The sequence below is a fragment of the Tachyglossus aculeatus genome, chromosome 16 (assembly GCF_015852505.1).
Source record: "Tachyglossus aculeatus isolate mTacAcu1 chromosome 16, mTacAcu1.pri, whole genome shotgun sequence".
Classification (NCBI taxonomy): domain Eukaryota; kingdom Metazoa; phylum Chordata; class Mammalia; order Monotremata; family Tachyglossidae; genus Tachyglossus; species Tachyglossus aculeatus.
The window spans coordinates 38,868,817-38,891,269 of NC_052081.1; the positions used below are offsets into that span (position 1 = coordinate 38,868,817).

Below are 22,453 nucleotides of genomic sequence, written 5' to 3' on the forward strand. Positions count from 1 at the left end.
TGACTGAGGACTAGAGAAGTGAAGTGACTTGCCCAGGGTCACACAGCAGACATGTGGCAGAGCTGGGGAGTAGAACCCCCGACAGTGAGAGTCCCAGGCCCCTGCTCTCTCCACTGCGCCATGCTGCTTCTGTCCCCTGCAGATTGCTGCCTCGGGATTGGGCAGCAGCCTGGGATCCGGAGAGAGCCGTCACCCCGAGGGAGCTGATGTTGATTGGAATAAGCAACCCTTCTCTGGCCAGGTAGGGGGTCCCTGCCCCTGTCCTCTGGGAGGAGTGCCGGGCTGACTTCGAGGTGGATCTGAGATCGAGGTCGGGGTATGAGGGATTCTTGGCACTTTCCGTTTCTCTCTGGTTAGAGTTGACCTCGGGGAGGGTCCCCAGAGGAGCCTAGAAATGAGGGTGAGTGGAGGAGGCCCCCTTCCCAGTCAGGCTGACATCTTTGCCTTCAGTACTAGGACCGTGGGCCAATTTCCAAACGTGGATCCATTGGCCTCCCCGATATACGAATGGGGAAACTGAGGCCCAGAGGTGGGTTGAGTAGTGGCAGAGCTGGGAGTAGTTTGCCCTTGAATTGGCAGCCCAAGACGGCGATTGTTCGATCGCTGATGAGCCAACAGCCGCGTTCCTCCATCCCCTGTGCTCTGAGCGGCCACTTTCAGTTCGGGGTATGCTGCTCACCCAAAATGGGACGGAGCAGGATGTGGTACTGTGAACATCACCACCCTCACCGATCCCAGGAATGCGTAGGATCATCCTCTCCCTATAGCGCCATAGACTGGGTTTTGAGCTCTGGCCAGACAACGTCCCCCTTGAGCTGGCCGCTTTACTCCCCTCTGCCATCCCCTGAAGCCAACAAGCCGTTGTCTTTTTCCCGTGCTCCTCTCTGCCCGCCACAGGGATCCCGCGAATCCGGGGAGCCAGCCACCTCCTCTTCCTCCTCGGCCTTCTTCGATGAGCTCATGCCCCAGCACCTGACCTCGCTGGAAATCCCGGTCACATCAGGTACGTGGCGTCAAAAGCATCTCCCGCGTACAGGCGCGTTTGGGATGCGGAGACTGTGGTGGAGCCGGGGTCATCCAGTGGGCAGAGCTTTGAAAAAGTGCTGCCTCTCTGTCATTATGTGGACGTCACCTTTTCTTCCTCCTGTTCGCGATCCTCCCACCCTTTTAACATTCCTTTGTTGGTCGATCTTGGGAAGCCTGGACTGGTTGGGAGAGGTGGCTTTCCCTTCAGTGACACCGGGCGGAAAGTTTCACTCTAGGTGGGTGCTGTCAGAGCTGACCTCCTTCTCAGGCCCATTTGGGAAGGGATCAGGTGGAGATCAATCCGTCAGCCTTCTTTATTGATCATCTGTTCTGTGCAGAAAAGTACCAAGCATTTGGAAGAGTGCACTAGAGTTAGTAGTAATGGTATTTATTAAGCACTTACTGTGAGCAGAGCACTGTATTAAGCGCTGGAAGAGAATACTCAGGTGGAAATGAAGAGATGGTCCCTAGTAGGCATGATCTCTGTCATTCCAGGAGTTTGCACTCTAGCAGGTTAGACAGACTCTTTAAAATACATCACAGATAATCAGGGGTGTGGCGCATTTAGTATGCGTGCAGAGCACTTTTTTATGGTATTCGTTAAGCGCTTACTAAGTGCCAGACACTGCACTAAGCACTGGGGTAGATATAAGCTAATCGGGTTGGACACAGTCCCCGTCCCACATGGTGTTCACTATCTTAATCCCTGTTTTTTTGAAGATGAGGTAACTGAGGCCTAGAGAAGGGAGGTGATCTGCCTAAGGTCACACAGCAGACAAGTGGGGCGGAGCCAGGATTAGAATCCAGGTCCTTTGACTCCCAGGCTCATTTGAACCCATGACCTCTGACTCCAGGGCCTGGGCTCTTTCCACTGAGCCATGCTGCTTCTCTAGACTGTAAACTTGTTATGGGCGGGGATTGCGTATATGTATATATTTTTGTACATATTTATTACTGTATTTTACTTGTACATATTTATTCTATTTATTTTGTTAATATGTTTTGTTGTCTGTCTTCTCCTTCTAGACTGTGAGCCCGCTGTTGGGTAGAGACCGTCTCTATATGTTGCCAACTTGGACTTCCCAAGCACTTAGTACGGTGCTCTGCACACAGTAAGCGCTCAATAAATACGATTGAATGAATGAATGAACTTGCTGTGTGCTCCGCACAGGGGTAAGATACAAGGTCATGAGATCGGATACAGTCCCTGTCCCACTTGAGGCTTACAGTTTATCATATCTCCATTTTCCATTGATTCATTCAATCGTATTTATTGAGCACTTACTGTATGCAGAGCACTGTACTAAGCGCTTGGGAAGTACAAGTTGGCAACGTATAGAGACGGTCCCTACCCAACAGCGGGCATTTTCCAGATGAGGAAACTGAGGCCCAGAGAGGCCACTTGGTAGGGCTGGGGCTTGAATCTGGGACTCCAGTCCTGGGCTTTTACCTCTGAGCCTTGCTGCCTCCCCATTTTGTCGTCTTTTATTGTCACATATAAAACCCAGGCTCCCAGCAGGTGGTCCCCTGAGGGGAAGCTGGGACCCTGGGGGAGCCAGCATTTGATGGGACTTGAGGGGATGCCCTGCGTTGTTCTCTCCCCCTAGATACCGATGGGCTGATCAGCCAGGCCCTCCTGCTGGGCAACCTGGACGGAGCCGTGGATCTGTGCGTGCGGGAGGAGCGCTTTGCGGACGCCATCATCCTGGCCGTGGCGGGCGGGGAGAAGCTGCTGAGGCGGACTCAGCAGCGCTACTTTGCCAAGAAGAAGACCAGGCTCTCCTCGGTGACTTGGGAGGGCAAGATTCGGGGGGCGGGGGGCGGGGACAGTGGGAGACCACTGTTATGTTGCCAATTTGTACTTCCCAAGCACTTAGTACGGTGCTTTGCACACAGTAAGTGCTCAATAAATACGATTGAATGAATGAATGACCAGCGGGGCCTGGTCCTCTGGTTCAGGCAGCTACAAGTCTGTGTGAGTGTGTGGTGTCTGTCTAATTATACACACACAAACACACACACACACACACACACACACACAGTCTGTGTGATCCCTTAATTTCCAGCGTGGCACGGTTCTGGCGGGGCCCTGACACACCCCCGGTTCTGTCGTTCAGGCCCAGGGCCTGACAGAGCCTCCCGCTTCCGTTGCAGCTCCTGTCATCCATCGTGCAACACAGATGGAGAGATGTGGTGTGCACGTGTTCCCTGCAGAACTGGAGGGAAGCCATGGCCATCCTGCTGACCTACTCCAGCCAGGAAGAGTATGCCGGGCTCTGCGGTAAAGTGCTCGCGCCCTGTCCTTGCCTCTCCTCCTTTGGTCGGGCCCTCTCCTCCATCCCTCACCTCGGAGCCGCCTTCTCGATCGTCCAGGACCGTGGGAGGGGGCTGAGGGTTCAAGGAAGGGACAGCAGCGTTGTTCTTTGAAAAAGGGAAAAGCTTTGGGGAGTGGAAACAACTTGCCCTGGCCACTCAGATTGGGGATGGAGGAGGCAGGACTCTGGCTCTGGCCAGCCCCAGCCTCCCTCAACAGACTGCTCTGCTCTCAGAGCACGGCTCCCGTTGGCCTGTCCGGGCTTTCGCCTCTTGGGGGGCACCAAGCCAGCACGGTAACTCCTAAGCCCTGATACTAACTGGGAGCCGGGCCATCTCCCTCGCCTTTGGCGAGGTATCCCTGGGCCAGGCCTAGATAGTTTTGTAATTCTGGGCTCCTCATCTTCCCCTTCCCACATCTTGGTTATCGGAGTGAGCAGGACAAAGGGGATCTCAAACCCCTTCCCTTCCTGGTCCCCTGGTCCTTCTTGGAGAAGGGCAGGGTGGGAATGTCTTCAATGAGTGAGTTTTTTGTTACCGTATTTATTAAATGCTTATTGTGTGCCAGGCACCGTACTAAGTGCTGGGGATGGATCCAAGCTGATTAGGTTGGACACCGTCCATGTCTCGCATGGAGCTCCCAGTCTCAATCCCCACTTTGCAGGTGAGGTAACTGAGGCCCAGAGAAGTGAAGTGCCTTGCCCAAGGTCACCCAGTGGACAAGTGGCATAGCGACATTAGAACCCAGGGCCTTTGACTGCCGGGCTCTATCCGTCAGGCCACGCAGCTTCTCCGGTGTGGAGTTGGGAAGAGAAGGTGGAGGTGGGGAAATTGGCAGCGGTCTGGCTCTCTCTAGCATTCCTCAAACTCTGGAAGGCTGACTCTCTCTCCGTCCCCCTCCTTCCTTCCTCTCTCCCCTCCTCTCCCTCCCCATCAACATCTACTGCCACTTGAAAAGGAGCCTTTGAAATTCCCCAGATGGCTCTGAACTGTCCATCCTAAACTCATGTCTTCTCAGGGGGAGCTTTTCTTCTGTCACCTTGGCCATTCAGTTCAGGGAATTATTATTATGGCATCCGTTAAGCACTTAACCATTCTGTTCTCATCACTATGGTAGAAGCAGAGTGACCTCGATAATAGACTATAGGGCTGGGAGTCAGATGGTTCTGGGTTCTAATCCTGGCTCCGCCACTTGTCTGCTATGTGACCTTGGGCAAGTCACTTCTTTGGGCCTCAGCTACCTCATCTGTAAAATGGGGATTAAGACCGTGAGCCCCACGTGGGACGGGGACTGTGGGAGGGACAACCTGGTTAGCACGTTTCTACCCCAGCGCTTAGTACAGTGCTTAGTGCAGTAACAGGGTCCATAGTAAGCGCTGAACAAATACTACAGTTAGTCTATCGTTATCATTATTATTTTAAAAGTTAATCAGGTCGGACACGGCCCGTGTCCCACTCACAGTCTAAGTAGGAGGGAATAATAGTAATAATAGTAATGATGGCATTTGTTAAGCGCTTACTATGTGCAAAGCACTGTTCTAAGCGCCGGGGAGGATACAAGGTGATCAGGTTGTCCCACGTGGGGCTCACAGTCTTAATCCCCACTTTACAGATGAGGTAACTGAGGCACAGAGAAGTCAAGTGACTTGCCCAAAGTCACACAGCTGACGACTGGTGCTTACTATGTGCCAGGCACCATACGGGGTTGGAGAAGGGGCAAGGGGAGGCCAAGGGGACGAAGCTGGAGGTCTGAGGGGTAGGCTTACTGAGTGGGACCCTCGGATAGGGCACTGGGCCCCTGAGCAATCATCAGGGTCTTCGGGTCGCACGGTCTCCACGCTCGCAGAGTCTGAGAGAAGCTCCAGTGGATGGGGAGCTAGGAGAGAGTCCCAAGAAGCCGAGCCTCACGGGGCTGTCTCTCTCCCCTGCAGACACACTAGGGGCCCGTCTCGAATCGGAGGGAGATGGGACGCTGTCCCCCGAAGCCTGCCTCTGCTACATCTGCTCAGGGAACGTGGAAAGGCTGGTGGAGTGTTGGGGGAAAATCCACAAGGCATCGTCTCCCGTTGCCCTGCAGGTATCGCACCCCGAAATTGGTCCGAAAGGGGCAGGAGGTCTGACGCCTGGCGGCTTGCGAGCTAGTTTGGACCGGGCCCCAGTCGGGCAGCGGGTTAAGACTCGGGACGTCAGACGGTGGCGGGACTCCCGCTGTTCCCATTTCAGAGCATCAGATGACCACAGTGGTGTTATGTATGTGTTATTCTGTGTTATGTACGTGTTATCGTATGCATCCAGCACTATTCTAGGTTCCGGGATAGGTACAAAGTTAATCGGATCCAGTCCCCATCCCACATGGGGCTTGAGGTCGAAGTAGTCGAAGTTGTCAGAGTCAGGACATTCCCCAGCCCAGCCTGCCCGGGGCAGCGGAAAATATGGCCCTACGCTTGAGGTCTCAGTCTGTCATGCTGCTCTTCCTCAGAGGGGAAGACTTCCTCCCTGCTCCCACCCCCCCACTCCCTGTGGCAAACTTTAGTGCCTTGTGCACTTCAAACCCACGTAGAGGAGGCTGACATGCGCCGCTGACACTCTGGTTTGCCGTAAAGGGCACCCAACCCTGGCCCACGGCAGCGGCTCCCTGTCCCCGAGAGGGAAAATCCAGTGGGGGATCGGGACCGCTGAAAAACAGGGTGGGAGTGGGATTGACCGTCCCCATCCCTGTCTTGGCAGGACTTGGTGGAGAAAGTAATGGTGCTGAGCAGGAGCCTCGAGCTGCTCCGGGGCCCTGCAGGGGCTTCTCCGGGCCCGGCCACGGTGGGGAGAGTCACCGACTATGCCAGCCTCTTGGCTTCCCAAGGCCGCTTGGCTGCTGCTGTGAGCTACCTCCCCAGAGATTCCACCCAGGTGAGTAAGCGGGCGAACGGCAGGGCAGGAGGAGACAGATGCCTCTCTGTGTGTCTAGAGGCCAACTGTCCTCAGTTCATCATCATCATCAATCGTATTTATTGAGCGCTTACTGTGTGCAGAGCACTGTACTGAGCGCTTGGGAAGTACAAGTTGGCAACATATAGAGACGGTCCCTACCCAACAGTGGGCTCACAGTCTAAAAGGGGGAGACAGAGAACAAAACCAAACATACTAACAAAATAAAATAAATAGATATGTACAAGTTAAATAAATAGAGTAACAAATATGTACAAACATACGTACATATATACAGGTGCTGTGGGGAAGGGAAGGAGGTAAGATGGCGGGGGATGGAGAGGGGGACGAGGGGAAGAGGAGTTCCCATTTCCCATTGGTGGCCCAGTTGCTCCTTTGGATTTGTCTTAATTTTTTCCCCGAAGCCAAAGTAATAATAATGATAATAATGGCATTTATTAAGCGCTTACTATGTGCCCAGCACTGTTCTAAGCGCTGGGGAGGTTACAGGGTGATCAGGTTGTCCCACGTGGGGCTCACGGTCTTCACCCCCATTTTCCACATGAGGTCACTGAGGCACCGGGAAGTGAAGTGACTTGCCCAGAGTCACACAGCTGACATGTGCAGGAGTTGGGATTTGAACCCATGACCTCCGACTCCAAAGCCCGGGCTCTTTCCACTGAGCCACGCTGCTTCTGTACTAGGGTGGAGGGAAGGTGAAGTGAAGGCTGGGTGGGAAGGGGGAGAGGGCAGCTTGGAGAAGGGTCAGGGGTCATTAGGGTCTTCCTGGTCTTCTCACTGCCCATCTTGACTGTAAACTCATTATGGGCAGGGAACGTGTCTGCTAATTCTGTCGTGTTGTAATGATAATAACGATGGCATTTGTTAAACGCTTACTCTGTGCCAGGCACGCTACTAAGTGCTGGGATGGATACAGGCAAATCGGGTTGGACACATCCCTGTCTCCATCCCCATTTTCCAGGTGAGGTAACTGAGGCACAGAGAAGTGAAGTGACTTGCCCAAGGTCACACAGCCGAGCGGGATTAGAACCCGTGACCTTCTGATGCCCAGGCCCGGGCTCTAGCCACTACGCCACGCTGCTTCTCTATTGTATCGTACTCTTCCAAATGCTTAGTGTGTAGTAAGCGCTTGGTAAATACCACTGATTGATTGACGTGGGAGTGTATTTTCTTTCTCTCTCGCTCTCTGTCTCTCGTTTTCCCCGCCACTGCAGCAGTCGATCCAGCAGCTGAGAGAGAGACTTTTCCACGCTCAGGGGGCCAGCGTGGTCGGCCAGCAACCGCCGCCTTTCCCCTTCCCCCGGGTCCACGTCGGGGCTCCTCCTTCCCAGACCAAAAGCAGTGTGGCCGCCGGAGGATCACAGCCCCAAAGACCGGGAGTGCGTCCACCCGGCCAGGTAAGAGCCCCGGCCGGGACTCCTGCCGACCGTGAGGAGGAGGAGGACGAGGACGGGAGGCCCCCGGGTGAGCTGGACGATGATCGATCGCTCTAAACCCCGGCCTGACCAGGTGAAAGGCTGGGCCTGGGCAGCAGTTTAGCTGCGGGTCATATAGAGGCAACTGCAGTTTGCCATTTTCTTTCCAGAGTCTGAAGGCTTCTGCTGCTTGAATGAGGTGATTCCCTACAGCAGTGAAGGAATAATGGCATTTATTGAGCATGAGTGCACTGTATTCATTCATTCCATCGTATTTATTGAGCGCTTACTGTGTGCAGAGCACTGAACTAAACACTTGGGAAGTACAAGTCGGCAACATCTAGAGAAGGTCCCTACCCAACAACGGGGCTCAGTCTAGAAGGGGGAGACGGACAACAAAACATTGTACTAATCTAGTAAGTGCTTGGGAAAGTACAGAAGGAGGTCGATTCATTCATTCATTCAGTCGTATTTATTGAGCACTTACTGTGTGCAGAGCACTGGACTAAGCGCTTGGGAAGGCCAAGTTGGCAACATATAGAGACGGTCCCTACCCAACAGCGGGCTCACAGTCTAGAAGGGGGAGACAGACAACAGAACAAAACATATTAACAAAATAAAATAAATAGAATAAACGTACAAATTAAATAAATAAATAAATAGAGGAATTCATTCAATCGTATTTATTGAGCGCTTACTGTGTGCAGAGAACTGTACTAAGCGCTTGGGAAGTACAAGTTGGCAACATATAGAGACGGTCCCTACCCAACAGCGGACTCACAGTCTATAAGGGGGAGACAGAGAACAAAACAAAACATATTAACAAAATAAAATAAATAGAATAAATATGTACAAATAAAATAAATAACTAAATAGAGTAATAAATACGTACAAACATATATACAGGTGCTGTGGGGAGGGGAAGGAGGTAAGGCGAGGGGGGATGGAGAGGGAGAGGAAGGAGGGGGCTCAGTCTGGGAAGGCCTCCTGGAGGAGGTGAGCTCAGTAGGGCTTTGAAGGGAGGAAGAGAGCTAGTTTGGCGCATGTGCGGAGGGAGGGCATTCCGGGCCAGGGGGATGACGTGGGCCGGGGGTCGACGGCGGGACGGGCGAGAACGAGGCATGGTGAGGAGATTAGCGATGGCAGAGGAGCGGAGGGTGCGGGCTGGGCTGGAGAAGGAGAGAAGGGAGGTGAGGTAGGAGGTGGCGAGGGGATGGACAGCCTCGAAGCCGAGGGTGAGGAGTTTTTGCCTGATGCATAAGTTGATTGGTAGCCACTGGAGATTTTTGAGGAGGGGAGTAACATGCCCAGAGCATTTCTGGACAAAGACGATCCAGGCAGCGGCGTGAAGTATGGATTGAAGTGGGGAGAGACAGGAGGAGGATGGGAGATCGGAGAGGAGGCTGATGCAGTAATCCAGACGGGATAGGATGAGAGCTTGAACGAGCAGGGTAGTGACGAGAGTGAGGTGGTGAGGGACGAGAGCTGCAGTCTTGCAAGGAGGCCAGCGTACGGTTCCCTCTGAGTCGGATCCCAGCACCCGTCCCATCTGCCTTACCGGAGGGCTCCCCCGCAGCTCAGTCATGGACCTGGGAAGCAGAGGATAATGGGACCGATTGGGCAGGGCTAGCTCCCGTGAGGAGAGGCGGGGTGGATCTGGCCTTGGCAGCAGGCTACGTCAGTCAGTCGGTCAACTCCGGACGGAGCACTGGTCTGAGCACTTGGCAGAATCCAACAGAAGCAAAGTGCACGTTCTGGGCTCTCAAGCCGCGTAGAATCTACTAGAGGAGCCGGACAGATGAGAATCATTGCAAGTAGTGGGAGTCGGGGGAAGAAAAGGTGGCAGCCCAAGTATATCAGAATGAAATTCGGCCTCGTGAAATAGCAAATCCATGGATAAGAAGCAGTGTTGCCAACTTGTACTTCCCAAGCGCTTAGTACAGTGCTCTGCACACAGTAAGTGCTCAATAAATACGATTGAATGAATGAATGAATGTGGCCTGGTGGTTAGAGCACAGGCCTACGAGTCAGAAGGCCCTGGGTTCTAATCCCAGTTCTGCCATTTAATAATAATAATGGCATTTATTAAGCGCTTACTATGTGCAAAGCACTGTTCTAAGCACTGAGGAGGTTACAAGGTGATGAGGTTGTCCCACGGGGGGCTCACAGTCTTCATCCCCATTTTACAGATGAGGTCACTGAGGCATAGAGAAGTGAAGTGACTTGCCAAAAGTCACACAGCTGCCAAGTGGCGGAGCCGGGATTCAAACCCGTGACCTCTGACTCCAAAGCCCAGGCTTTTTCCACTGAGCCACGCTGCGTTGCTGGGTGACCTTGGGCAAGTCACTTCACTTCTCTGTGCCTCAGTTACATGGGGATGTAAAACTGCGAGCTCCACGTCGGGCATGGACTGTGTTCAAACGGATTAGCTTGTGTCTACCTCAGCGCTTAACACAGCAAGTAAGCGCTTAACACATGCCTTAAAGATACACACACACGTGCACACACAGACACACACACACGTGCTTGACGATGGTTATAAATATGGCTTGCCGTCTCCGTTCCCCACAGGTCTCAGCTCCATCTCCGATGTCATCTGTCTTCACCCCCCAGCCAATACCAGCACCATCCCACGCTGGTCCCGCTCAAGGCCCCATCAGAGCCCCGACTGCGAGCTACCCCAGACCTTCGGTACCCTGGCCAACGTACCCCACATATGCAGTCCCAGGCTCTACCCTGGGGCCAGGTGAGTGGTGAAATGAGGAACCTCTCGGGACAGGACGTGGACCCCAGAGAGAAGGGACTGCAGGGGAGCCCTCTGTGTTGGAAGCCCCCCGTAGAGACCACTGACTCTTATAAGGGTCGCCAGCTTTCTTCTGGCGTGTTTTGGTGCCTGACACCCGGCGGTTGATCGCCCCTCCTCCTGACTGAATCTGGCTGGGCCCTCTCCAAGGTGACAAGCCTCCAAGACAAGTTGTGAAGGCCCATGGTGGATGAGGAGCTGGGGATTTTGCGAAGGAGGCCACGGGGAGGAGAGAGGGTCAGGCTGGGGTGGGGAAGCAGAGATGGAGACTGGGGAGTGGGCGGGCGTATGTGAGAGGTGAGCTGGATTTCTGGACCTGTTCATTGCCTCTTGTCTTTTCAGCTGTGCCTCAGCCGTTCAATCCACGAGGAGGCCCAGCCCCTGGACCTGTGGGCTTCCCTGTGGGGCCGCCTGTCCCGGGACAGCCGGCGCACATGGCTCCGCCGGGCGCTCTGCCGCCGGGATCCACCTTCCTCCCGCCAGGCCCTGCTCCGGCCCCCCAACTTTCTGCCCCGCTGACTTGTCCTGTGTCCGTGGCGTCCCAACCCCCAGGTCCTTTCAGTTTCCCCACAGCCTATCCGCAGGGAGGGCCGGGGGCTCCATCCTCTGGGCCCCCTCCAGCTGCCGGCATCCCACCTCCTCCCTCAGGTCAGTGTCTCGACCTTCCCAGAAGCCACTGGGGGTTATTAGGTTGGGGTAGAAGCGGTCCCCTTAGCGAAGGACAGTAGACCTCTGGCACTCTCAGGATATGTCCATCCTAAAGGCATAGAGGCTAGGATCTGTCACGGGATGATTGGAGCTTGGGAGCTGCTTCCCCATGGCGTATCAGTGTGGTGCTCCTCTAAGGCTTTTCTCCGAGTGGGAAGGGTGGGCCCTCAGCCCCCCGGCTAGTATCATTGTGATCTCCCACAGCCCTGGAAAGCCAGTGGATGGGGGCAGGGGGTTCTCGCGAGAAACAGCTTGGCCCTATTGGAAGGAGTCCAAACCTGAGAGTCAGAAGGCCGGGGTCTAAATTCTGGTTCTTGCCAGCTGTGTCACCTGGGGCAGGCTACTTGACTTCTCTGGGCCGTAGTTTCCTCATCTGTAAAATGGAGACTCGATACCACATCGACTGTGAGCCCCGTGTGGGATAGACACTGCCAGACCTCAGCATCCGCCCGACCTCAACACTTGGGACAGTGCTTGGCAAATAGCGCTGAAGCAGATACCACAATTTTCATCATCATCATTCCTTTTATGACCGCAGTGGTGAGATCAGTGTCATCAGGCACCTGAGCAGAGCCGGTGGAAGGGGTTATAACCCTTGGCCTACCTGTCAGTTCCTGTCATGTCCAAGAGCGGTCAGGAAATTGGTTCCCTTTTAGCAGGGAATCAGAAGGGCCCCGTTCACTCCCCGGTTCACCCCTACCCGCCTCCTCTTCTGGAAATCTCACCCAGACTATGAAGTCTTGCTTTTGGAAAGAGGTCTCTGCCTGACCACCCCTTTGGGGTGCAGCGTGGCCTGGTGGAAAGGACATGAGCCCGAGAGTCAGAGGACCTGGGTTCTAATCCCGGCTCTGCCGAATACTTGCTGTGTGACCTCGGGCGAGTCACTTCTCTCTGCCTCAGTTTCCTCAACTGTAAGATAGGGATTAAATACCTGTTCTCCTTCCTATTTAGACTGAGCCCCAAGCAGGACAGGGACTGCATCTGACCTAATTAACTTGTACCTGCCCAAGCGCTTAGAAGAGTGTTTGACACGTAGTAAGTACAGTGGAATAGAGCACGGGCTCTGGAGTCAGAGGTCATAGGTTCAAATCCCGGCTCCGCCAATTGTCAGCTGGGGGACTTCGGGCAAGTCACTTCACTTCTCTGGGCCTCCGTTACCTCATCTGTAAAATAGGGATTAAAAGTGTGAGCCCCCCGTGGGATAACCTGATCACCTTGTAACCCCCCCAGCGCTTAGAACAGTGCTTTGCACATAGTAAGCACTTGATAAATGCCATTATTATCATTATTATTATTATTATTATTAACAGACACTGTTAAAAAAAGATAGAGAGAGATATCCAAGAAGAGCAGTCATCTTTCCGGCCCCTGCTCCTTAAGCAGGAGAGGAGGAGAGGAAAAGGGCAGTAAGAACCTCCCTCCACTCATTTACAAGCACTGCCGTGTGTGGAGTACGGAGGGCAAGGCCCAGATCTATTCTCCAACATATCTTGAATCGATTCCATTTTCAGAGAGCGCTTTAGATTTTCAATGGGGCTTTCACATCAATTATTTCATTGTCATCCCCATTTTACAGGAGGGAACAAAAGCGCCATTTCCAACCGAAAGGTTGAGTGACTTGTCACAGAGCAGCAGTCCAGTGGACAAATCTTTCCTGAGCCCACGAGGTCTCGGGCTGTATACCGGGAACTTGGATCTGCCGAGGCAGCGTAATGTAGAGCGGCGGGTCGGTTTTTAGGGGACACTTATTTGAAAGTCTGTCTCCTCCTCTGGACCGCAAGCCCCTTGTGGACGGCGAACGTGCCTTCCAAGTCTGTTGTAATAATAATGACGGCATTTGTTAAGCGCTTACTATGTGCGAAGCACTGTTCCACTGCTCTGCACACAGCGCTCGGTGCCAACTGTCGATCGATAGTTTTTGTCTCAGTGGCGGAGCAGGCTCTGGATGTTTAGGACCTAGACTTAGGTCTGGCTTTAGACTAAGCCACCTCTAAGGACCCAAATGCCTAATTGCACCCCGTGCGTGCATTAGTTGTGGTCTTAAACCCTGGCTGTACTGTTTCTAAGCACTGGAATACGGACCAGGCAATCGGACCAGATGCAGCTCCTGCCCACGCAGGGCTCTGAGTTTAAGAAATTCAGTAATGACTTGACCGCCCAGGTGCTCTTCAGAGACTTTCAAAGAGTGCCAAGTCTTGTGCCGATACATTAAAGGCCCACACTGGCCTCCCTGGATGATGGTAAGAGAGGGTGGCCGATGGCCAATGGAGCCCTCCCTTGCCCTGGTCCCTGGGACTGAGGCATAGACACCACTCCTGGTGCTGCCCCGCTGGGGTTTCCGGGCATCTGGAAGGGATGCCAGCCCCGGCGGAGGACCATCTTCCCAGGATCCCTGAGAGTGGGGCTGTCCGAGGAGTGACTTTGGGCAAGTCACTTAACTTCTCTGTGCCTCAGTTCCCTCATCTGTAAAATGGGGATTAAGACTGTGAAGCCCCCATGGGACAACCTGATCACCTTGTAGCCTTCCCTGCGCTTAGAACAGTGCTTTGCACATAGTCAGCACTTAATAAATGCTATCATTATTATTGTTATTATTCTAATCCCATCCAAGCCTCGTGTCTTGCCGCTTCCCTCTTTGCAGGACCGCAGGAATCCTGGTCTGACCCTTCTCGCCGGGGAGGCCTCCAAAAGAAAAAGGTAACCCCCGCCCCCCATTGCTTTTGTCTCACCTCTTGGGCCCTTCCCTGTCCCCACGGCTTTTCCCTCCACTAGTGCCAGAATCTGGGGCTCTTTCGGGGAATTTTTGTCCTGTCACCTTGCTTGGGGCAAGAGTCAGGGAGGTAAAACTGCAAAATGGAAGGTCTGTCCCTCCTTTCTCCCTCTTCTTCCTTGCCTCTATTCACCCAGTTCTCTCTCCCTTTTCCCCCTCCCCTCCCTCTCTCCTTCCCGCCCCTGCTCCCTGGAAGCTCTTCTCATGGGCCCCTGGCAGCGTGGCTGGGAATTGGCTTCAGGCTGAGCTCTCTGCAGGATTAGCCCCTTTCCAAAGTCATCTCCTTTTGATCTGGCCTTCTTGGAGGGAATCGCCCCCGGGACTGGAGCAGGCTTCTCCTTCCCACCCTCCCTCTCACCTCCCTGGGCTGGGAGCTCTTGCTCAGCCAGCACTTCACTGCCGCTAATCTCCGCATTCAGGGCTCAAGTTGTGGCAGGGACGGGGTGGCCCTTTTGGGGGAGTACAGGCCTCTGGCGCGGCTAAAGACTCCCAGGCAGATCCGGGCGCTCACCGAATTCCCCCGCGAGCCTGCCACGGTGCTACTCGGTCCTCCCTTGGGAGTCCTGGGAGGTCAGAGCTGGTTATGAAGGGCTGTGCTCCCTGGGTGAGTGGGGTTGTGAGGGGTCATCACCCCCCCACACACTCCTCCCCTCACCCCCTGCAGAGTGCTGTTGGCCAGGGCTGGGTAAGAGCCCAGGGGTACTCCTGCTCTCCATTCTTCTCTTGTCACCGCGCCTGAGGGGGAATGAGAAGCCCCAGGGAGTTGCGGGTGGGAGTTGGGGGAATATGCTCAGAGTTCTGCTGGCGACTTCCATGCCAGCACGTCAAAATTCCCCAGAGGAAGCGATCGGGGAGTGGGTGTTGGGGGATGGGGGAAGGATGGAGAAAATTGCTTTCCCGGGGCAAAGGGTGTTTGTGGGTTTGACTCCTGGAGGATGGGGATGGATGGGAGGCGGGGGGCGGGCATCTGCCTCTCTCTCTTTCACGATCTCTGTCGCTTCTCCTCAGTTGGCTCCTCCCGCGCCGATCACTGCCCCCGTGATGAGCCTCCCCCCTGGAGGTGTTCTCCTTCGGGGTGGTCCCCTCGGCCATGAGGCAGGGCAGGCCCCCCCGGGGGCCCCCCAGGAGCTCAGCCTGCAGGTAAGCAATGATGGGGGCCCAGCCAAGAGCCCGGCATCTCCATTCCTCTCTTGTAGCTCCCCCGGGCGGATCTGCCGTGCAGCCCCCTCGTCTTCCCGGCCTTAGTGTATCTAGGCCACCGGAATCCCCAAGGCCGCCCCAGGGCTTGGGGACTTGGTGGGCGGGGAACCCGAGTGAATGGGGATCACCCTGCTCTCCAGCCACACGACCGTCTTGTCTGATGCCTGATGAAGGGGGTCCTGGGTGGGACAGGGTGGGAGCTGGGGGGTCGGGAAGATCTTAAACTGGGGCTGGGCCACCCGCCGCTCAAGGGGCAGCGTCGCCCACGTTTTCAAACCACGGGGCCATGGGTCCGGTGGGGGAGGCCTGGGGACTGATTTGGAGCCTGTCGATCGGCAGTTTCATCAGCTGCCTCCGGAGCGAGTGGAGAGGAAGGAGCTGCCCCCGGAACATCTCCCTTTGAAGACCACCTTTGAGGGCCTGGTGCAGCGCTGCTCCCTGGTAGCTGCTGATCCAGTGAGTCTGCCCATCACAGAGGGCATCGCCCACCTCCCCTCCCTTCCATCTCCCTCCCCTCCCCACCTGCCTTGCCTTGCCCAGAGGTTGTTTCTGTTTCTCCCACGTAATAATAATAATGGCATTTACTAAGTGCTTATTATGTGCAAAGCACTGTTCTAAGCACTGGGGAAGTTTCAAGGTGATCGGGTTGTCCTACATGGGGCTCACAGTCTTAATCCCCATTTTACAGATGAGGGAACTGAGGCCCAGAGAAGTTGTGACTTGCCCAAAGTCACACAGCTGACAATTGGCAGAGCCTGGTTTTGAACCCATGACCTCTGACTCCAAAGTCCGTGCTCTTTCCATTGAGCCACGCTGCACATGTTCCCTGACCTGCAGCTCCGACCCCGGCTCCCGGCCCTTCCCACCGTAAGGCTAATCAGGACCATGACCGTGTCTCTTAATAATAATTCTGGGATTTGTGAAGCACTTACTGTGTGTCAGGCACTGTACTAAGCACTGGGATGGATGCAGGCAAATCCGGTTGAACAGTCCCTGTCCCACACGGGGCCCACCATCTTAATCCGCATTTCACAAATGAGGTAACTGTGAGGCACAGGGAAGTCAAGTGACTTGCCCAGGGTCACGCAGCAGATGAGTGGTGGAGTTGGGATTAGAACTCGGGTCTTTCCACTAGGCCATCCGGCTTGTTTTTGTTGGTTTTGTTTTCATTTTTTTAACGGTGCCTGTTAACTTCTTCTTACATGCCAATCACTGTACTAAGCACTAGGGTATATAAAGGTAATCAGGTTGGACACAGTCTCTCTCCTACTTGAGGCTCACAGTCTAAGTAGGAGGGAGTAGGATTGAATCCCCATTTTACAGATGAGGTGACTGAGGCACAGAGAAGTGACTTGCCTAAGGTCACACAGCAGACAAGTGGTGGAACTGGGATTAGAACTCAGGTCCTCTGAGTCCCAGGTCCGTGCTCTTTCAACTAGCCCATGTGCTATCCACACTGCTTTTCTGTGGGGAAGAGGAGTGGATGCTCCCTGGGCACGTCAAAATCTCTGGGGGGAGGACACCGGGCATTACAAATGAGGTGACTGAGGCACAGAGAAGTGACTTGCCTAAGGTCACACAGCAGACAAGTGGTGGAACTGGGATTAGAACTCAGGTCCTCTGAGTCCCAGGTCCGTGCTCTTTCCACTAGCCCACGTGCTTCCCACACTGCTTTTCTGTGGGGAAGAGGAGTGGATGCTCAAAATCTCCCGGCGGGGAGGACACCGGATGTGACTGAGGCAACTGAGGGCAGCAAAGCTGAGCCAGGGTTACTTCTCCTACAGAGGACTGGGATTAGGATATGGGTTGGGTGTCAGGGTCTTTAAGCAGCCCTAATTTGGGGGCCTGGAAGCGTGGGCCAGGGGGAAATTACCACTGGGACAGCAGGAGTGTGTTCCCTCATCCCCAGAGGCCCTGGAGGCTTGGGGAAAACCATTCTGCAGGATGGGGAACCCAGCTGCGGTCCAGCTGACTCTCACCGCAGAGGGGGATCTCGGCAACACGTCTTGGTGTTGGGGAGCCGTACTGTCGGTGGCGATGCCCTGGGCCATTTTCAGGGAGAGCAGCCGGTCGGCTGCTTCACCCCGTTTTGTTCTGGCGAACCGGCCCCTGAGGCTTGTCCCACTGAGCTCAGCGCCACCTGTTTTCTTCCGACCCAGAAGACGAAACGGAAGCTGGAAGAGGCGTCCCAGCGGCTGGAGTGTCTCTACGAGAAGCTCCGGGAACAAGCGGTAAGCGCTGCCTCTTCGACTGGACCCTTCCCCGCAGCTCCCCTCTCAGTCATGCGGCCTGGAGTCTAGTTGTCCGGGATTTTGGGGGGCCTGGCTGGGGGTCTCGGAGAGCGTAGGTGGGGCAGGTGGTGGGAAGGGAGGAGACTGGGCCCAAGCGGCTGACGAGGCATTTTCCCACCAGCTGTCCCCCCACATCCTCGCGGGGCTCCATGAGATCGCCCGCTGCATGGACGCCCAGAACTACCAGCAGGGCCTCCTGGTGCACACCCAGGTGGTGGGCAGCAGCAGCTTCAGCGAGGTGTCTGGCTTCATGCCCGTCCTGAAGGCCGTCCTGACCATCGCCCACAAGCTGAACGTTTAACCCCCCGCTGAAGACTGGGGGGTGGGGGGGAGTGTTGCCATGGAGATGGAGAGGGATTCACCCGGACTGCGGGTCACCCTCTCCCGTCCTGAGCTCAGTCCCCAGGCTGGCTGGGCTTGGAGAGTGTCATCGGGCGAACCATCCTCGCTCCCCCCTGGGGTGTCCCGATTCTGCCAGAGGCTCCTGGACGTAGGGAGCTTCTGTGGTGCGTCTGCTGCCGCGGTGCCCGTCTGAGCTGCTGTCCTGAGATCCCGCCCTCTTGCTCTTCACCCTCCACCTCCTCTGTGGGACTTGCCAACGTCTTCTCTCGTCTCGGGCTTTGGGCTCCTGAGGCACAGGACCAGACTGGGGGTTGGGCCAGCACGAGAGCCCTGGCCCTGTCCAACCTTTCTGCCAGGGATTGGTTTGGTCACTGGCTCTTCCACAGGCCCTCTGCCTTGACGACTCACCTGAGCCATTGAAGGTCTCCCTCTGCTCTCCCCAGCTGGCTGCCGAGCGAGCCAGGGGGAAAAGAGATGGCTTGGCTTCATGTCCTCCTGTCCCCACACTCCCCGCTCTCCGGGTCTCCGTCTCTTCTCTTTTTTTTCCTCCCTTCTTGTTGGAACCCCACACTGTCCTTCTCTAACCTCACATCTCGTCACCATCGAGGCTTAGCTGCTTTCCAGCCTCTCAGCTCCAGGCTCTGTGGCCCCAGAGGCTCAGGTAGAGAGAGTAGGCTGACCCTGTCCAGGGTGGTGGGGCACATATCCCTCGCTGACTCCAGACAGGAGCCTCTCTCGCAGGCCCTGGTGTGGGAAGCGCCCTGCCTTGAGACCCTCAAGTTAGAGAGCGTTGGTAAAGGCTGAGCTTTGAGCGGGCTGCTCAGCAGTCAGGGATGGCTGGGCCGGGTCGGTTTTCCTTCCATCTCTCTTTCCCCGGCTAGGAATGGAAGGGGAGTGGATGTGGGTGGCTTCCAGGGCATGTCAGAGGATCGCCTCTGGATGGAATGCCCCTTTTTGCCAGATGGAGGGAAGGGGAAGGTGTGTGCTATTCAGGGGGATCCTGATCACCAGAGGGAACGGCTCCCTTCAGTAGTTTTGCTACTACTAAGTCAAGGAACGGTTCTTCAGCACTCTTAGTGCTGGCAAGTTCAGGATAAGCCGAAGGGAAGGAAGAAAGGGAAGTTCTGACTTCTCTTCTGCCCTGAATTGTACTGTGGGGGGTTGTCTGGTGTGTTGGGGGAGGGGGCGGGGGGTCCCGGTCCCATGTGCCGCCCAGGGGGACCAATTTGACTCCTCTGAGGTCACCGCCAAGTGCCTTCTGGCTGCATTCTCGGTTTGGTTTCTGCTACTTGAATCACTGAAAGAATGGTAAAATAAAGCTGCTTCCGTTTGGTTTCCTCCATTCTCCGTGGTAAAGTGACTGTTTTGGCCCCTTCTGCCCCTGCAGGCTGCCTGAAGCCCTGGGCTAGAGGGGGTTCCCAGGGTGTGGTCCTCAAGGACAGACTGAGGGGTGACGAAGGGGAGGGAGCCCGGAAGCTTGATCACGTGGTCGTGTTGGGTCCCTGTTCGTTGTTTTGCAAAAGTTCCCCCCGCCAACCCCATTGGCTTAACGTGACCAGCTTAACGTGTTGGGGGGCATCCCCCTGTCTGCTAACGGATCCTTCGCTTTGGCTGTGTAGACAACTGAGCGCAGCAAGTGGGCTTTGGGCCCAGCTGTAGTTCTGGCACGACGTCAGTGCTCCGCGGTAATGTCACCAATAATCATTTCAGCTTCTCTGGGCCTCTGTTTTCTCATCTGTAAAATGGAGCTAACACCTGTTCTCCCTCCTCTCGGGACAGGGACTGGGTTCGATCTGATGACCCTGTTTCTACCCCCGGCATGTAGCACAGTGCGTGGCACACAGTTGGAGGTGAACCATCACCATGGTTATTATCATTGGGCCTTATGGTCCGAAAATCGTGGGCCTCTAAATAATAATAATAATGTTGGTATTTCCACCACTGGTCTCCTTGAAGGAGACATTGTCCTTCATTGGCTTTTCAGGGGTCCCGGATGGGTCGGTGGGGATCCTCGTCAGCCCCAAGGGTCAGGCAACTCTCCTAGAACCTACACCCAGGAAGTGTTTTGCCACACAAAAGATTGGGTTGTAAGCCACTGAGGGAACCAAACCTAATCCGGGTTGTAGATCCCATCTTGCCTGTGTGCTAGATGTGTGTGTGTGTTTGTGTGTTTGTCCCTGTGTCTCTGTATGTGCGTCCGTATGTGTGTGTTTGGGAGGGAGAGATTGTTAAGGCAGTATTTGTTTGTAAAGCCACTTGCTCTGCAGATAATACTTGCACTAACTTCTATTGAGAGAGCAGTGTGAGCCCTTAGTAAATCCTTTCCCAAAGTGTCTTTGAAGCCAAGAGCCCATTGAAGGGAAGAAAGGCCGGGAGAGGGGATTAGTTTGCTCAGCAGCTGTGAATTTCAGTGGGAGGTTGATGAACTCCGGGGTCTTTGTTTAAATTGAAGTAGGTGGGGGGACCCTCTGGCGGAGTGAGAATCCCACACCGGGCTGGGAGCGAACACAAGGAGAAGTCTGAACCGCGGGGAGCTGTGTACTCGCCACAAGAGCCTTTCCCAAACATTTTCGGAAGAGGTGTTGTGAAGGGAGGAGGATTAGCATGTGAAATGAAGTTTTCATCGACTCCGCTGGGGGGTGGAGGGTGGGCTATTTTAATAGCATTTTGTTCCCTTATTTTCCCTTCTTGTGCTCCTTAAAAAGATATTGTTTTGCTAAGGCCGGCTTTCTTTCCCCTTCCCTCCTCAGGCCGAGGATGGCCATCTATTGGAGCCCACGTAAATATTTCTCCTCCAGGAATGCGGGTTAATTAAAAGGAAATGAATGAGTGGAAGCATCCGATCCAGCCCCACAATGGGCTGCTGCCTTCACCTCTGCCTTCCCTGGCTGCCTGCGGATCCTGTCTCTGCCCTTACCTGCTGGTTGGGTCAGGTCGGGCCGCAGCTGTTGGGCCGGGATTTGTTTCGCAGAAAGAAAGAGGAAAGAAGGGGGGAAAAATGCCGCTCTGTCTGAAAGGGCTCCAGCGGGCTACAGGAAGAGAGGCCTGGGGGGCCTGGGAGGGGAGGCTGCTGCCCCCCACCAGCAGGACTCCCTGTATTTATCCCAGGGGTTCAGGCTCTTCCCCGCCCCTCTCCACTCACCCCCCAGCCCCGAGAGGCCTCGAGAAAATTCCAAGGGAAAGCGTGTGGCCTCGAGAAAATTCCAAGGGAAAGCGTGTGGCTCGTCCAAGCTGCCGGCTTCCCCAGGACCGGAGCTTTCCGCAGGACACGGGGCAGGCGAGAGAGATGGGTTCGGGCTTGGTGAACAGTCTGGCTCCCCGACACCCCTGATGGGAAGAGACCGTTTTGATCGCCAGGGCAAGACTCGTGTCTTCCAACTCTACTGTACTTGATGATGATGATGATAAGGGCATTTATTAAGCGCTTACTATGTGCAAAGCACTGTTCTAAGCGCTGGGGAGGTTACAAGGTGATCAGGTTGTCCCACGGGGGGCTCACAGTCTTAACTGAAAGAGCTGAAAGTACCCAACTTGTACTTCCCAAGCGCTTCGTACAGTGCTCTGCACACAGTAAGCGCTCAATAAATACGATTGATTGATTAATCCCCATTTTACAGATGAGGTAACAGGCACAGAGAAGTGAAGTGACTTGCCCAAAGTCACACAGCTGACAATTGGCGGAGCCGGGGTTTGAGCCCATGACCTCTGACTCCAAAGCCCGTGCTCTTTCCACTGAGCCACGCTACTTCCCCGAGAGCTTAGTACAGTGTCCTTCCCTTGAGCATTCACTAAATACCATGGATTGGTAACGAGATACATTGGTTGGTGGAAGACAGAGGGGGAAGAGCAGAACCCTCTAAGTCTGAGATGCAGAGCTGTGTGGCCATCAATTAATCCATGGTATTTAGTGAGCGTTTGCTGGGTTCAGGGCGCTGTACTAAGCGCTAATAGGCCTTGAACCGGCAGGCCGGAAGGGAGCTAGAAGCCCCAGAGTGAGGAGTAGAGAAGGAGGAAAATGGGGATGGAGAAAATCCCTGTGAGAGGGAGGGAGGGGGAAGAGATCTGCCCTCCTGTAGGGCCAGGGAAGAACAGAACCGTGACTCATATTTTCAAAAGTGTCAGCCACAGAAACAAGAGGGAAGCTGGATGGAAGGGCTGTACTCTGATGGAGGAGGGATCCCAAGCGCTTAGTGCAGTGCTCTGCATACAGTAAGTGCTCAATAAACACATTTGAATGAATCAGAGAGGTTGAAAGGCATAAGAATGATCGAGGGTCATCTCTGGAGTTCAATCCCAGTGGCTGCTCGAGGGGCCGCAGGAATCTTGCACGGATTAAGGGTCCTAGCGGGAAGAGCACGAGCCTGAGAGTCAAGAGGACCTGGGTTCTAATCCTGCCCTGCCACATGTCTGCTGAATGGTCTTGAGCAAGTCACTTAACTTCTCTGGGCCTCAATTTCCTCATCTGTAAAACGGAGGTTAAAATTGTGAACCCCACATCGGACGTGGACTGGGTCTGACCTGCTTAGCTCGTATCTACCCTAGAGCTTAGTACGCTGCCTGGCACTTATGATGACAATCAAAATAATTGTGGTATCTGTGAAACGCTTACTGTATACTAAGCCCTGTACTAAGTGCTGGGGCAGAT

The 22,453-nt window shown here is 54.7% G+C and overlaps 1 protein-coding gene across 5 annotated transcripts in view; it reads left to right on the forward strand.

Moving 5' to 3' along the window:
- Nucleotides 1-19,150, forward strand: part of SEC31B (SEC31 homolog B, COPII coat complex component) — a 40,460-nt gene extending 21,310 nt beyond the window's left edge. For 4 of the 5 annotated variants that reach the window (XM_038757936.1, XM_038757940.1, XM_038757938.1 and 1 more), the window contains 14 exons: nucleotides 143-241; nucleotides 898-1,003; nucleotides 2,634-2,812; nucleotides 3,181-3,307; nucleotides 5,271-5,416; nucleotides 6,067-6,240; nucleotides 7,494-7,676; nucleotides 10,266-10,440; nucleotides 10,840-11,145; nucleotides 13,847-13,902; nucleotides 14,984-15,115; nucleotides 15,515-15,631; nucleotides 17,335-17,406; nucleotides 17,588-19,150. In XM_038757936.1, the coding sequence (XP_038613864.1) occupies nucleotides 143-241; nucleotides 898-1,003; nucleotides 2,634-2,812; nucleotides 3,181-3,307; nucleotides 5,271-5,416; nucleotides 6,067-6,240; nucleotides 7,494-7,676; nucleotides 10,266-10,440; nucleotides 10,840-11,145; nucleotides 13,847-13,902; nucleotides 14,984-15,115; nucleotides 15,515-15,631; nucleotides 17,335-17,406; nucleotides 17,588-17,767 (2,052 nt within the window). In that variant the 3' untranslated portion in view covers nucleotides 17,768-19,150. The remainder of the gene's footprint in view (nucleotides 1-142; nucleotides 242-897; nucleotides 1,004-2,633; nucleotides 2,813-3,180; nucleotides 3,308-5,270; nucleotides 5,417-6,066; nucleotides 6,241-7,493; nucleotides 7,677-10,265; nucleotides 10,441-10,839; nucleotides 11,146-13,846; nucleotides 13,903-14,983; nucleotides 15,116-15,514; nucleotides 15,632-17,334; nucleotides 17,407-17,587) is intronic. The other variant, XM_038757939.1, reaches the window with a different exon arrangement.
- Nucleotides 19,151-22,453: the final 3,303 nt, after the last annotated feature.